Source organism: Vipera ursinii (genome assembly GCF_947247035.1).
Source record: "Vipera ursinii genome assembly, chromosome: 1".
Taxonomy (NCBI): Eukaryota; Metazoa; Chordata; class Lepidosauria; order Squamata; family Viperidae; genus Vipera; species Vipera ursinii.
This window is the reverse complement of record NC_139512.1, coordinates 322817900-322833071: the sequence shown is the minus strand read 5'-3', so window position 1 is coordinate 322833071 and position 15172 is coordinate 322817900. Positions and strand designations below refer to the sequence as shown.

General features: G+C 35.6%; 1 protein-coding gene across 22 annotated transcripts in view; it reads left to right on the top strand.

The window, feature by feature from the left end:
• The window catches only part of NRXN1 (neurexin 1), a gene marked incomplete at its 5' end in the record, with an annotated part of 949216 nt that overhangs the window by 470611 nt on the left and 463433 nt on the right, over positions 1-15172 (top strand). For 17 of the 22 annotated variants that reach the window (XM_083350272.1, XM_083350275.1, XM_083350271.1 and 14 more), the window contains 2 exons: positions 5391-5564; positions 13132-13251. In XM_083350272.1, coding sequence (XP_083206398.1) covers positions 5391-5564; positions 13132-13251 — 294 coding nt within the window. Of the gene's footprint in view, positions 1-5383; positions 5565-12086; positions 12114-13131; positions 13252-15172 lie in introns of those variants that run through there. The other 5 variants (XM_083350268.1, XM_083350263.1, XM_083350269.1 and 2 more) reach the window with 2 other exon arrangements.

Sequence of the window (15172 nt, the reverse complement as noted above, 5' to 3'; positions counted from 1 at the left end):
TTCTGCCATTAGAGTGGTATCATCTGCGTATCTTAGGTTGTTGATATTTTTTCCGGCAATCTTAATTCCAACTTTTGATTCATCTAGCCCTGCCTTTCTCATGATGTGCTCTGCATATAAGTTAAATAGGCAGGGCGACAGTATACAGCCTTGACGGACTCCTTTCCCAATTTTGAACCAATCAGTGGTTCCATGTCCAGTTCTCACTGTTGCTTCTTGACCCGCATATAGGTTTCTCAAGAGACAAATAAGATGGTCTGGTACTCCCATCTCTTTAAGAACTTGCCACAGTTTGTTATGATCCACACAATCAACGGCTTTAGCATAGTCAATGAAGCAGAAGTAGATGTTTTTCTGGAACTCCCTAGCTTTCTCCATGATCCAGCGTATGTTGGCAATTTGATCTCTAGTTCCTCTGCCTCTTCGAAATCCTGCCTGTACTTCTGGTAGTTCTTGATCCACATACTGCTGAAGTCTAGCTTGTAGGATTTTAAGCATGACTTTACTAGCATGAGAAATGAGTGCAATGGTGCGATAGTTTGAACATTCTTTGGCACTGCCTTTCTTTGTTTTAAAATAAAACTGCATAAATGATATAAATCAGTAAGGAAGGCAATATCCAAAGTGATGCAAAATGAAACCACCACCCCCAAACCTGAAACTGTACCAACCTTTGCTTTGATACATTTATTACTACTGGATTTCTGTGATGGATTTTAACTGCCAGACATTACTGAGATGCCTAATTCCATAAAAAAAAAATCCAGCCTACACACTAATAATTTTAGGTCAGTGTGTACTGACATCAAAATCTTTTCCCTTCCTCATCATGTACATATTCACGAATAGGAATATATCGATATCTACACCATGTTAATATTCCTCAATTCACAATAAATGGATTGCCACATTCACGGCAATTATCTTACTCTTTTTTTCCTCACAATTTAGCATGTCTCAGCAACTTCTTTGCACAGTCTGTTGGACAAACACAGTCCTCTACTTTTTAAATCTGCTTAATCTCTGTCAAAAGGAATACCTTTCATTAAAACTTACTAACAAAACATTAGAGTCAGAAACTCACTAGTACTCTGGAACCTAGTTCTGCATGGAAACAAATCTGTTTCTCTAGTTATCTCTATTTTTTATGCTTTGTAGTATAGATAATTTAACTATAAATGGTGCCTACACTCCCCAGGTTAAACTGAAGTAAAAACATAAATAAATGTATTTTTCCAAAACTGTGAAAATAATATGTTAGAACATTGGCTTTTCACCCAAATTTAAATTAAAATTATAATAATATCAAAAGATAAGACCACCAAACTCCTGTGAGATTATAAAGCTCATGAAATTTCAGAGGCTCCAGAGGATCTTACCACAGGGGTCTCTAATCTTGGTAACTTTAAGACATGTGGATTTCAATTCCCAACATTGCTGGCTGGGGAATTCTGCGGGTTGAAGTCCACATGTGTTAAATTTGTCAAGGTTGGAGACTACGTTCTTACAGGATATCAGTGACAACCCAAAATGTCATGACATTTCAATATGCTCCTGCAAAATGTGCTGTTCTTCTGAGAGATTTTGGCAATTTTCTTATTTTGAGGAGAAAAATGATGATGGCGATCATAGGAGATATCTTGTAATGAATGGCCCTTCATGACACTACGTAAGATCACATGTCAGTGCCCGATTTCTTTTCTCCCTATTGGATTGCTGAAAGCCTTAAGAAGAGCTTCTGGGAGCTGCAGCACATCTGTAGAATGCCTAATTTTCCATTGTAAGATGAGCCATAAATTAGATATATTACTGGCAAATTAGCATGGTCAATATGGTTGAAAAAAATACTATATTTTTAATAATAATATTTTTACTTTTCTCAGGGTAAATACCTATGACTGTTGCTTTCTAGTGGATATAATTAAACCTGACCAGAGTCACCTCAAACTGTGAGACAGATAGATGTAAATTTAGTAGATAAATAATATGCAGTAGGTATTTTATAATGTAGCAGAACTTTTGCATGCCAGTCTCCTGGATAAGGTACATGACAAGTACATTTGGTTTCATAGCTTCCCCTAAGGAAAGATGACAATGTATGCACTTTTGTTTTCTTGCTGGATGCTAAAGATTAGCTATCTGGCTGTATATACATTAACTTATACTGAGAGACTGAAAGGAAAGCTCAGTTATATCATGAACCTTCCCTAAGTTTAGAAAAAACGAAGAAGAGAAATGTGAATGGGGGAAAAATGAGAACAATAAAAGGGTTGTCTAGTTCAGGGGTCCCCAAGCCCCAGTCCATGGACAAGTACCGGTCCGCAGCATGCCAGCAACTGGTCCGCACAAACAAGCAAAGCCCTATCTGCAGGATGCAGGCAGCACACAAAACCACACTCTCTCCTGTCCATGAAAAAATCTCTCTCCATGGAACTGGTCCCTGGTGCCCAAAAGTTTGGGGACCTCTGGTCTAGTTGCAAATATTGTTTCTGTTATTGGTATCACAAAGGTGAAGACAAGCATTACATTACAATACACTTTATTTTAATCATTTTTCTTTCCTATGAAAAGTTATAGTTCCTACACACTTATTTCAACAATCTTTGGTTACTTTAGCTTCTAGGCAATGAGGTATGGGAATTTTAGTTAGCAGAGTCTCTGAAAAGAGTTTCCCACAAATAGAAGTGGAAGCCCAGAGAGCAGCTAGCAAAACTGAAGGTCTTTGCAAAGGGTCAGGGATAGCAACCGAAGAACCTCAAAAAGGCTATGGGATTGCTTAAAACCATCAAGGGAGCAGAAGTCAAGTGGAACCAGTTAATTGGAAAAAAAGTTTAACCTTCAGCCTAAATTCTAACTGGCTTTCAAATTTGAAGCAAAATATTTTGCTACAACTTTCCTTCTTTTCACTGCATATATCAAGAAAATGAACCATTACAGGCACCTGATTCATCTTGTTCTCTTCCCTTGTACATGTCACTCAACATATTAGATAGCATGGGCATGCTCTTTGTCCCTTCCCTTAAATGTTGCTATCTTATGGGAATATGAAATGTGCCTTTTCGATTGTAGCCCCTCCCCTATAGAACCCTTCCCTGAAATTTAGCAGGCTCCTACTCTTTTAACCTTTCAAATAGCATTCAAGACCTGGCTGTAACCCCAGAGTTTAATTATAGTGCCAGGTTTTTTTAAATATTTTGATGTTTAATATATTTAATATCTTTCATTTTAATACTTTTATTGTACATAGATATGGTTGTATCTCTTGGTTGTGAGCTACCCAGAGCTAGGTATAAGGTGGGTAGCTATATAAATGTTTTAAATACGGTACATTAAATCAAATCATGGTGGATAAGTTTAGGAACCACTTATAATCTTGTAATATTAAAAAAGCACCATCAGTCAAGGGGAGGAGCTAATGTTGGCCATCACTGAAACATTCTGTATTTTGGAATATACATTTCATGTGTAATGACATACTGTATACTTAGCCCAGAGAAGACAAATTATCCCTTTCTGAAATATAAAGAAGGCTACTTCCATACTCTCAGGCACCTCCAAATGTGATGCCACATGCTAAGAGACAGAACCCAGGCTTGCTAAGCAGATGAAAAGGACAAGCATGCAAATACTCCCTTCAGTTCCAAGGGTCTATGATAGCCAGGGACAAATTCATCTTCTACTTATGTCTTCCCCTGCACGGCATTCTCTAGTAACAATTCCCAGTGTTTCTTCAGCAACAAACATTATGCACCTAGGTGTCTGTTCTTGCCATAATGCTGTAACAATGAAACATATCTTGTGACATTATGATGTAAGCTCTGTTCTTTCCTACTTGTGCTGTGATGTTGCATTGCAAAAATGTTAAGGGTAGAGTGTGCAATCTGAAACATGTCATTACTTGCCCACTTGTCGTTCACTATGAATGCCTACTAATATTAGTAGTATATTTTATACTAAAAATATAGATAGTACCTTATGCATGGTTCACATAACTAGAGAAGCTAAAAATAAATCCTATTTGAAGCCCTAGTTTTCTGAATACAGTAGAAAACATTCATAGAAATAATTGGCAAGGTTATCTTAAATCAAGAGAGCAGACTTCAGAGATCAAGTCAATCATCAGGTGTATCCATTCTTAGAAATCCACAGGATGTCAATTCCAGTCATTTTTGCCTTGCCAACTTAATAACATTTGTCTGCTCATCTGACTTACTCCAGTTGTGGTGTTTAATGGGAACCAAACAGTTCAGGATTGATTGTGACACTGTTTTCTAATAACTAAATATTGACCATATAATAATTATGTATTATAGTAAGACTTTAAAATCATGTATAATTCACTTGTACTATACAAGATAGGCCAAAGTAGTTATATACTGGTGGAAATTCAAACTTTAAATACATTTTTGGGAGGAAGGGATTTATATTGGTTTGGGAGGAATCTCCTCATTAACACTCCTTTCTTCTTTTTGTTATATATTGGTTATTGTATTATTGACAAAGGGTTCAATATGACCACATTTGAGCTAGCTAGATGGCCTTGGAAGTAATATAATTCACGGACACTGTGGAAAAAAAATGGTTGGCCTACTACAAGTAGTCTATAACTTACAATAGTCATTTAGTGACTGTTCAGAGTTACAATGGCACCGAAAAAAGTGACGTGACTGTTTTCTCACTTATGATATTGCATTATTCCCAAGGTTACATGATCAAAATTTGCACACTTGGCAACTGGTTCATATTTATGACAGTTGCATTGTCCCGGGGTCATGTGATCACCTTTTGTGACCTACTGACAAGCAAAATCATGGGGAAACCAGATTCACTTAACAACCATATTACTAACACAACCACTGCAGTGATTCATTTAAGAAATGTGTTTAAAAAGTGGTAAAATGGGGCAAAATTCACTTAACCAATGTCTTGCTTAGCAACAGAAATTTTGGGCTCAATTTTGGTCGTAAGTCAAGGACTACCTGTATTTAGGTGCCAGAAAGAGCTGCATTTTTCATAACCAATTGACATTTACTTTTCTTGCTTTGTTTTATATTCTTGTTTATTGGCTCTTTGGGACTCTCTGAGCTTAGTTGATTTCTTGAAGATGTTTCATTATCCAAACTAGATAACATTATCAGCACTGATGATGTTACCTATTTTGGATAATCAAATGTTTGCAAGAAAACAGCCAAGCTCAGAAGGCACCAAAGACCCTTCATTTCAACCCTGAGCTACAGATATTCTCTTTTATTATTATTATTTTGCCTTTTTGATTTATTATAAAAATTAAGAAAATATTTTACGCAGCTGTGGGTTAAAACATGTTCAATTTATCAATGAATAAGTTTAATAAAAAATTATTCATCCAAGCCTTTTGTTTGACTTCACAGGTGATCTATATATTGGAGGAGTAGCAAAAGAGACTTACAAATCCTTGCCAAAATTGGTCCATGCCAAAGAAGGATTTCAAGGTTGCCTTGCCTCTGTGGACCTCAATGGGCGTCTTCCAGATTTGATTTCAGATGCTCTATTTTGCAATGGGCAGATAGAAAGAGGATGTGAAGGTATGGTGTGATCATTTCATAGACTTGTCTCAAACTCTTATAGTGTAACCAAAATGTTTCTAAATTTAATTTCATAGTTGGGGAGCTATAGCATCTTTTCTGCTGTTATTTGTATTTGGATGCTGCAGTTTCCTATTTTATCAATTTGTTCTTTGTTACAGATGCTAAATTAGTTTACATAATTAATGAAAGTGGATGTTGTTGGTTGAGAAATGCACTCCAATGGCACAAAGCTCAATTCAAGCTTGAGAACATTAAGTTATCTACCAGAACAAAAGTGGTCAATTCTGCCATGAATTAGCTGATTTGCCTGTTTTTGTTTTGTTTGTGCAGTATCTTAATTAATTGTTGTGCTAATTAGCTCCCATGCAGCATTTTATATAATCACAGTGCATAGATACTAGTTACAGCACTGCAGTACATAGATAGTAGTTAGAGTATAAATTAACTAATTTAATTAAGATGCACATTTCTAACACACATTAAGAGAAAAAGAGATGTTAGGATTCTACAGAGGGTATGAGTCTTATCAAAATGGCTGCTTCTCAAATTAAGAGGGAGCATTCTCCTGGAGAGATATTTAGTACTTGACTGAAGGTTCTAGAGAAAAACATTATCTGGCAGGAAATAAACATTCTTCCTCCACTTATTCAGATTTGACTTAGAGGTTTGGCCCCTGGCCAAAGATCACCACAGATTCCTATTGCATTTGAAGTGGTATGTGCAGAATAATGCTGATGACTCTCCTGCAAATCAGACCACTTCTTCATTGGAATTGACAAAAATGAACAAAATGGTTTCAAGTGGAAACCATCTTTAATTGCTCAGCTTGCTAATTATAGCCATCCTGCAGTTATTTGTCTGCATCCCACCAGCTGGTAAATTTTCACAGTTTTTTCATGGGCATATATTTGACATAATTTGAATATTTACCAATGAAGGACCACCAGATACTTTATGCATATTTATTTGTAATGTGAGATAAGAAAACAGTCATAAGACTCAATCATTCAATTAGGAGTGATTAATCATTCTATTGTATTTGTAGAACAAGAATTTTCAGATACCGAAAATGAAGGGAGAAAAACCAATGAATTATACTTCCATATTATATGGATTGTATTTAGATGCTGTACTTCATTCTCTAGCTAGGTGGCAAAAGCTAGCTGATCTCAAGATGCTAATCATCTGATTAATAGATGGGACACCACTCAGAAATACCAGAGTTTGAAGCCCAGGCAGAGAGATTGAATACTGTTATCAAGAAAACAATACAGATGATATAGTTTTATCACCAAGAGAAAAAGTAATCTTAAAATAACTTTCTTTTATAATTAGTTTTAACTGTGCCTAATTAAATATTGTTACTGCCAGTGCTTTTTTTGTAAAAGAAAAAGGTGCCGGAACTCACACATATCATACAATGTGCCTTGCCTACGCTACAAGGTTCCATCCAAAAAAGGTTCCGGAACTCCGTTCTGAGCATTCTATGAGAAAAAAAGCCCTGGTTACTGCAGTTATTCACCTAGATGTATTTAGCATTAGTTCCTTGCAGAACATATTATGACACATATCCAATTAATAAATATGTCACAGAGAATTTACTTTTTCTTTTTTTTTAGCACCCAGCCAGGGTGGATCCTACCTGTTAAATGTACAATTTAATTGATCACTTTTTCTTCTTTATTTATACACTATTCTTTTATTTTTTGTTGTTGTTAGGGTTGAGTGTATACTTTTTTTTGGTTTATTTTTGTTTGTTCTGTTTTGTATTTTATTCTCTATGATAAAATAATAAATAGTAGTAGTAGTAGTAGTAGTAATGTCATTATATCAAAGATTTCCTCAGGTACTGCTTCATGACTATTTCCTTAATAATAATAAAGCTGGAAGGGACATTAGAGGTCATCTAGTCCAACCCTCTGCTCAGGCAGGAAACCCTATACCATTCCAGACAAATGGCTGTCCAGTCTCTTCTTAAAAAATTCCAGTGTTGGAGCATTCACAGCTTCTGGAGGCAGGTTGTTCCACTGGTTAACTTATAATTCCTGCTTAGGCTGGAATTATATTCAATCTTTATATGCTCGGTCCCAGCAGACAATATCATGGAAGAGGTATGAAGAATGTTTTAAAACTGTACTATAGGATTTGGTAAATACTAAAATAAGGCTTTTTTTAATGGTAAGAAAGGATTATTGGATAGAAACTAAAATAATTTCAGAGAAATAAATTTAGTAAAATCCATAACCTCAATAACTAACCTTAGTTTTTAAAGATGAAATTTATTCTGTGCATTTGTGTGAATAAGGAACCAAAATCTTCCGCCTTCTCTCTCTCTCAGGCAGAGCTGTGCCTTGTAATTGAGCTTCCTCAATTCACTTTCTCTCTTTTCAGTGATCAGTGAAAATATGTACTCTCCTCACTTCAGATTTTATAAAAAAAGCGCCTCCTATAGGCACAATTGCAAAATGTGTTCAGATGGTTATTTTGTGACAAATGTATGTTTGTTTAGGAGCAAAGAATTGTTTCAAATAATTCATAGGTATTCACAACATTCATTCTACCAAGCCAATAGTCATATACAGTATAGCAGCTAAAAAGGGAGATTCCATTAAAGGAATCCATGGGGGAGGCATCAACTCCCCTCCGCCCTGTGCGTTCCCACAGAGAGGGCCTCCTCAGGGTGCCGCCAGTCAAGGAATGCCGACTGGTGGCCCCCAGGGGGAGGGCCTTCTCTGTGGGCGCTCCGGCATTATGGAACCAACTGCCGGTGGAGCTCCGGACGGCATCAGACCTCCGAACTTTCCGTCGAGGCCTGAAGACCCACCTATTTGAAATGGCTGGTCTGGCCTGACGGGGGATTATGGGTTTTAATTTGTCGTTTTAGATTTGTATTACTGTTTTTAACTGGGCATGGGTTTAATCTTTTTTTTAATTTTTGTATTGTCTTTTTTATATATGCCCTGTGAACCGCCCTGAGTCCCTACCAAGGAGAAGGGCGGTATACAAATTAAATAAAACTTGAAACTTGAAACTTGAACTCAAGATGGAATTCAGGCTTGCACAAAGAAAGGCCCATTCCTTTTTAGCACAGATGTAAACATGGATGAGGCTTCAAACAAATATTCACAGATGTCGTGATATTTTTTTTAAAAATACCATTCTTCTACTGTAGACATTCCAAGATTCAATATTCCTTTGCAACCCAGAAAGCCATGTGCCTGCAGCAAGCAAGCAAGCAAGCAAGCAAGCAAGCAAGCAAGCAAACAAATAAATAAATAAATAAATAAATAAATAAATAAATAAATAAATAAATAAATAAATAATGCAGAGGTTTTGAGTTGAGGAGATTTATAAATTTTCTGCATACAGTAAAGGTCTACTGATCAGTTTGATATGAAGAGCCAAAACCCCAAATTCATCCATTTATTTTTTTACTACGGTACTTACATGTTCATTCATATTATTTAATTGTCCACACGGTATATTTTTTTGTTTGAATTTTTAAATCCTTATGACTTGAATTCTAATTTTAATTTGATGATTAATGTTAAAAAATTAAAGTGTGATTCAATATATGAATACATAGCTTCTATAGACTTAAAGGTAATTTCACTTTATTGTGTAAAGCTTGCAAATTACAGATTCCAGTGAAGGTGAGAAAGAAGGCAGATTGTGATACATTCTGTTAGTGATTAGATCTTGGTATTAAAATAATCATTTAATTATATAGCACCCAAATTCTTAAGAATCACCTTAATTGCCAAGTAATTTATATAGTCAAGCTTATTTACGGAACCAAACTGAAAGGCTGAAAATAATCTGAATGGATGAAGTCAGAGTCTGACATTAGCTCTGAATACATTCAACCTATACTTAGGTCTTTGTTACAAAACCAATGAAAATGGGTTTAATATTGATGTTAACTGAGGACAGCATTATATGACCTAGATTAGCAACAGTGGTTAGTGGTTTGGTCACTAAGTCAAAAGAAGAGGGTCCAGCTAAATTACTAGTTCTACTCTACTTGGATTTAGGTTCTAGTACTGAAAAGGGACCGTCTAGTACAGGGGTAGGCAACCTTGGCTCTTTTATGACTCATGGACTTCAACTCCCAGAATTCCTGAGCCAGCCATGCTCAGGAATTCTGGGAGTTGAAGTCCACGAGTCATAAAAGAGCCAAGGTTGCCTTCCCCTGGTCTAATAGAAGACACTCTGTAACTGCAGCTCCCAAGCCACCCAGATCCTACCACCCTTATAAGCCATTTTTCACACAGATTTCCTTTTCCACATCTGAAAAAGACAACTTGATTTGGGGACCCCTGCTCCAGATTTTGTACCTCTTTGAGCTTTTCAGTCGCTGTCCAATCTCCTCTTATTCTGCAGTCCACTGCCACATCAGTTTCACTCAAGGCTCAGTAGCTTTTGAAATATCTGATGGGGCTCTCACAAAACTGCTCCACAATTTATTGTGTTCTGTGTATAACTCAATTTATTAAGATTTCCTCTTTCAAATATTCTGAAATGGACTTGACCTTTTACTTCCATTTCCTTCCTCTGTTTTTTAAAAAAGCCAGATATTACAATTGTATGTGGGTCCTTATAGTGGTAAAGAATATTCTTTTTTTCTTTGACTTCATCCAAGATGCATCCAAAATAAATCTACAACTCATCACACTTTTCCAATATTTATTATTTTTATTCATTTATTTTATTCATTTGTATCCTGCCTTTATTACAGGTAGCCTTCAACTTACAACCATAATTGAGCCCAAAATTTCTGTTACTAAGTGAAACATTTGTTAAGTGAGTTTTGCCCCATTTTACAACTTTTCTTGCCACATTTGTTAGATGAATCACTGCAGGTGTTAAACATGGTTGTTAAATGAATCTGCCTTCCTCACTGACTTTGCTTGTTGAAAGGGTGCAAAAGGTGATCACATGACACAGAGACACTGCAACTATCATAAATATGAATCAATTGCCAGCCTCTGAATTTTGATCATATGATCATGGTTGTAAGTATGAAAAATGGTCTTAAGTCACTTTTTCAGTGCCAACTTCGAATGTTAACTAAAGGCAGCAGAAATATCCAACACACTTTCCTCCTCCTAATATACAGTTTGCTTCATCATAGTATGTTCACCAAACTACAGACATCAATCATGTTTTATAAATCAAAAGACTTTTTCACCCAAAATAAAGTCAAATGCAAACTACAATATATAAATCAGATAATTGTGAGATATTTGCTGGGTTCCAAAAAGGCAAGAAAGCAGCTGTATGACTTAAGCTCTGCCCCTTTTTACATGTATCACATGAAAAAGGTTTAGAGTTATGACTGTGGTCCCAGCTGTAGATCATAAAACCATGTGCCTTTTAATGACATGTGTTAGTTGCCACATGATGCCACACTTGTCTCCTTCTGATCCTTGTGAGAAAGGAAAGCCAACAAAATATTTTGCATAACATAGAAGAGTATGTTCAATTAACTGCTTACTGAAGCTGCTCAATTTCTACTAAATCTAACCTTTTCCTAGGCTGCATTCATATAAGAAGCTAAGTCACAAAATAAACAAGATTAAAAACAAAGCTTAACATGTTGTGCAAATGTAGCTACTAGGTCTTTAACTGACTCACGTAGGATGTGTACTGAATTATAGGGCATAGTTCTTAACGTACATTTGAATCCAGGGATTTTAACTCTTTTGTTTTGTACACATATATGAAATTTTGAGATTAATTGGTTGTCAGGAAAGAGCTGTGGAGAATCCCAAAATGAATATCATAACATCTATGGCTATTAAAGAGCATCCATTTATCTACCAATCTTCAACCTTCTCTTGTATTTTTTTTTCCTTTTGCTTAAGTATTTACAAGAATATGTTAAGTGATACACCAAAAGCAAAGTGACTGCTCTATGGATTATGGAATAAAAATGGTGGATGCCTATTTGTGTCAGTTACCTCATGCCTGGCATATTGATATTTTTAAGGAAAAAGTGGAAGAGTACCAATATTTTTGGCTGTATCTATATATTTTAATAAGGTGGCAAGGGAAACAATAAGCATCAAAGCCATTCTCTGGCACGTGGGCGTCTACAGGCCCTTTGATTCCTCTAGAGATTTAGGATGGCAAAGGATAATGTGTTAATGATTGAATTGTTTATATCTGAATGTAACAAATGGCTACTCAGGATTAAACCATCCATTTCCTTTTGCTAATGTGTTCACATTTATCCTATGAAAAGAAACAATTTTAATTTTCCTTCATTACATGCCATCAGCTCAATTAACCATTATATTTGTAGTAAATGCTGGCAAATTATTGCATTCTCATTTTGGCTTGCCTGGATATTTATGTCTATTAGCATTAATTTATTTGCATTACTTGAAATTTATTTTCCTCTTTTAAGAGCAGCATGCACTTTTTTTCTCTGAACAATTTCTCTGTGTTTGCTGCCATTTCAATATTTGCTTACTAACATTTAATATATTTTGCTTTTTTATTTTGCTGACAAAGTTGCATTGATGAAAGCTGATTTGCAAGGTAGATGCCCTTGTGTATATTAAACAAGACTGAAACCCATACAACGCATTGAGAAACTTCAGCCACTTCTGTGCTGATATCTGTGTGTTGTAGCTCATTTTCCTCTTCTTCCCATTAAAAATATGGCACAGAGAACCATCTTCTCCTGGGATATACTGAATACAGGCTTTCAGTCTTGTGTCTTATTTGTATAGTGATTGCTTCAGTGCTTTGAACATGCATCTTTCTTTAACATTTTATTTGTTTGTTTGTTTCTCCCAGTGGTCTAATTATGATCTTTAGAAATAGTTTTGTTTCTCATGTGTAAATGTCTCTTTTTTTTAGCATGTTGGTGCATTAGTTGGCTGATTTCTCCTCTATCTATCTACTTTGTTCTTAAAAACCTGCATGGGACAATTTAAAGCATGCAAAAAGATACTTGCCAACATTCCTGCTAACGAGAAAATATATTATTTTTTTTAATTTAAAAAATGCCAACCCAAAGGTCTTCTGTCTGTCGGTTGATAAAGGTGTTCATCAAATCATTGTTTGAATAGCCGTATTTTTCTTTTCCTTGCTTGCTTTTGATATGACATGTGTGGCTTTGTTTTTGGTTGTTTGTGGTTTTTTGTTATTGGTTTTTTTTTCTTTCTTTTTTTTTAGTTTTATATTCTGTTTTCCGCAGTCTCTAGTAGAACTCATTGTTTTGGAGAAGACAGTTTATAGATGTTAAAGTAAAATTAGAAATATATTGAGAACCACCACTTCCTTTTGCTTGAGTTACTTGCTTCTCTTATGTTATTATCATGACATGAATTCATATCTTCATATCCCTCTGTGTTACAAACAAAAACCATATGTCTCTACATAACATGAATATTATTAATAATATGGGTTAATCCCCTTATCAGCTTTTTTCCCCACAATTTACTCTAAAAACCTGAGATGTTGGCAACTACCCTGTGTGATCCAATGACACATGTGGTCACTCTGAATGACAGTCCTTCATGTTCTTTTCTATGGTGTGTTTTATTGTTAGGCCCCAGCACCACATGCCAAGAAGACTCCTGTGCCAACCAAGGTGTCTGCTTACAGCAATGGGATGGGTTTAGCTGTGACTGTAGCATGACTTCTTTCAGTGGGACACTGTGCAATGACCGTGAGTACATAAGTGCCTTCCCGTTTTTTCCACTCTCTCTAAAATGTTTTAAGAGTTCCAAAAGGTTGCCTTGAAGTGAATGTCGAAAAAGTTGCATCAGTTTAATAAGTTATAACCAACCGAACTACCAAACTCTGCAATGAATACTAGGTGTTCCTATTGTGGCTGTAGGAAATGTTTGACCTAAGTACAGAACTGCCTTAGAAAGCAGAAAACAAATATGCAGGGATCCTGGAATTGTGGTTTTGGAATTTTTTATTTACTATATGGATTTGAATAATATCTCGACATAAAAGATATTAGATATGGGCATTTTATTCTTGGTATCAGTTTCTTAACATTAGGCTGTGGTTTTTGACTTCTTTCATTTCTTGTTGTACTGAGATGTATTATAACTTTGTAGCATTATACCACAAAGTTGAAATAATGGATGACAGCTCTTTCTTACCTTCCTATACCAGATAGGTTTAGGTGACCTGAAATATTCCATCAAATAATAACTTCAGGCTTTATTTCAGTTAAATGTCATCTGAATAAATTTTGGTATCACTTATTAATTCTATAACCTTTAGGGATGGATGAATTGTGTTTTTAGACGTTAGAATCTTCTGACATGAGTCAATACAATGATGAACAAAAGTCACAATACATATCTTTGCTATCTTAGTACATAATGAATTTGTGTTTAGTAATTTAGTAATCTGCTAGAAAATATATGGTGGGAGAATTTCCATTTGTGCTGTGAGCAAGATTAAGCAAGTCATTTTCAAGAAATCTTTGTATATTTCATCAAATAAACAAGGGCAGGTAATATGTGAGACATGAACACTAGTTTTCATTAAACCAATTTTTAAAACATTTGCAATCCTACATTTCCCCATATTTGTAATTCAGTTCTTTTCAGCTTGTCACTATGGGATAGTGAACTGGGACATATAACCACAAATGCAAGCATGATTTTTTTTTTAGATTAGGTAAATTTTATTGTCATTTTTTAAAAAGTTATCTAATTAAAAAAAAACATGCTTGCATTTGTGGTCATATGCCCCGGTGCACTATCCCATTTGTTAAATGTTTCAGTAAACTCCTGTAACCAGTATTACTTTATCTTTAAGTACACTGCATTCTTAATGCAGACAAAGGTAAGGAGCAAGAATAATGCTAAGAAAACAAATGTGCAAGAAGGGGGCGATAGGTTTGTTGCTTACAGTTGTAGCCCCCAATGTAGAACCTGATGTGAGGTTGGCCCCAACCCTCCAATCCTTTCATAAGGATTTCAAAATGGTCAGTTGGTTTGGGGGCCCAATGGGGGAAAAGCACAGTGGAGGTAGTTGATCAAGCTTCAACAGATCCCGCTTCCCTCCACTCTGCCCCTGCCTCCCCACATGTCATTAGATTTGAATATCTGGTTTTAATTTATGCTCTAATGTACAGTATAAATACATTTTATGACTGTAAGCTGCCCCTAAGTTACCCTGTGGTAGGATGGGTGGCCAATAAATTTTATAAATAAATAAATTTAAAAAATAAAATAAACCCAGGGATGCTAAAGTGTCCATCTACACCACACTAGGTATCTTCCAAGTTTCTGTTTTTTCTGACATTTATATTAAAAATAAATGCTTGCAGCATTGACTTTTTTCCAAAAATTCTCTGGGTACCAAATGCACCCACAAACATTCTTAGAACTGCATTCCAGTTCTTTGCTTGAAAATATACTCAACTGCTCCCCAAAAGGACAAAGGTAAGCAGGGGCAGGACAAATTAACACCTTTGTGTGACTTAACAAACTTCCCCCAACTAGAAAATTACCCAGCCTGCCTGCAGCATACCAGCATGGATACTGGGAATTGTTAGTAAAAAGAAGATACAGTCATAGGAATTTTGAATGTGACACAGATGTGCCAGTTTATAAATTAGT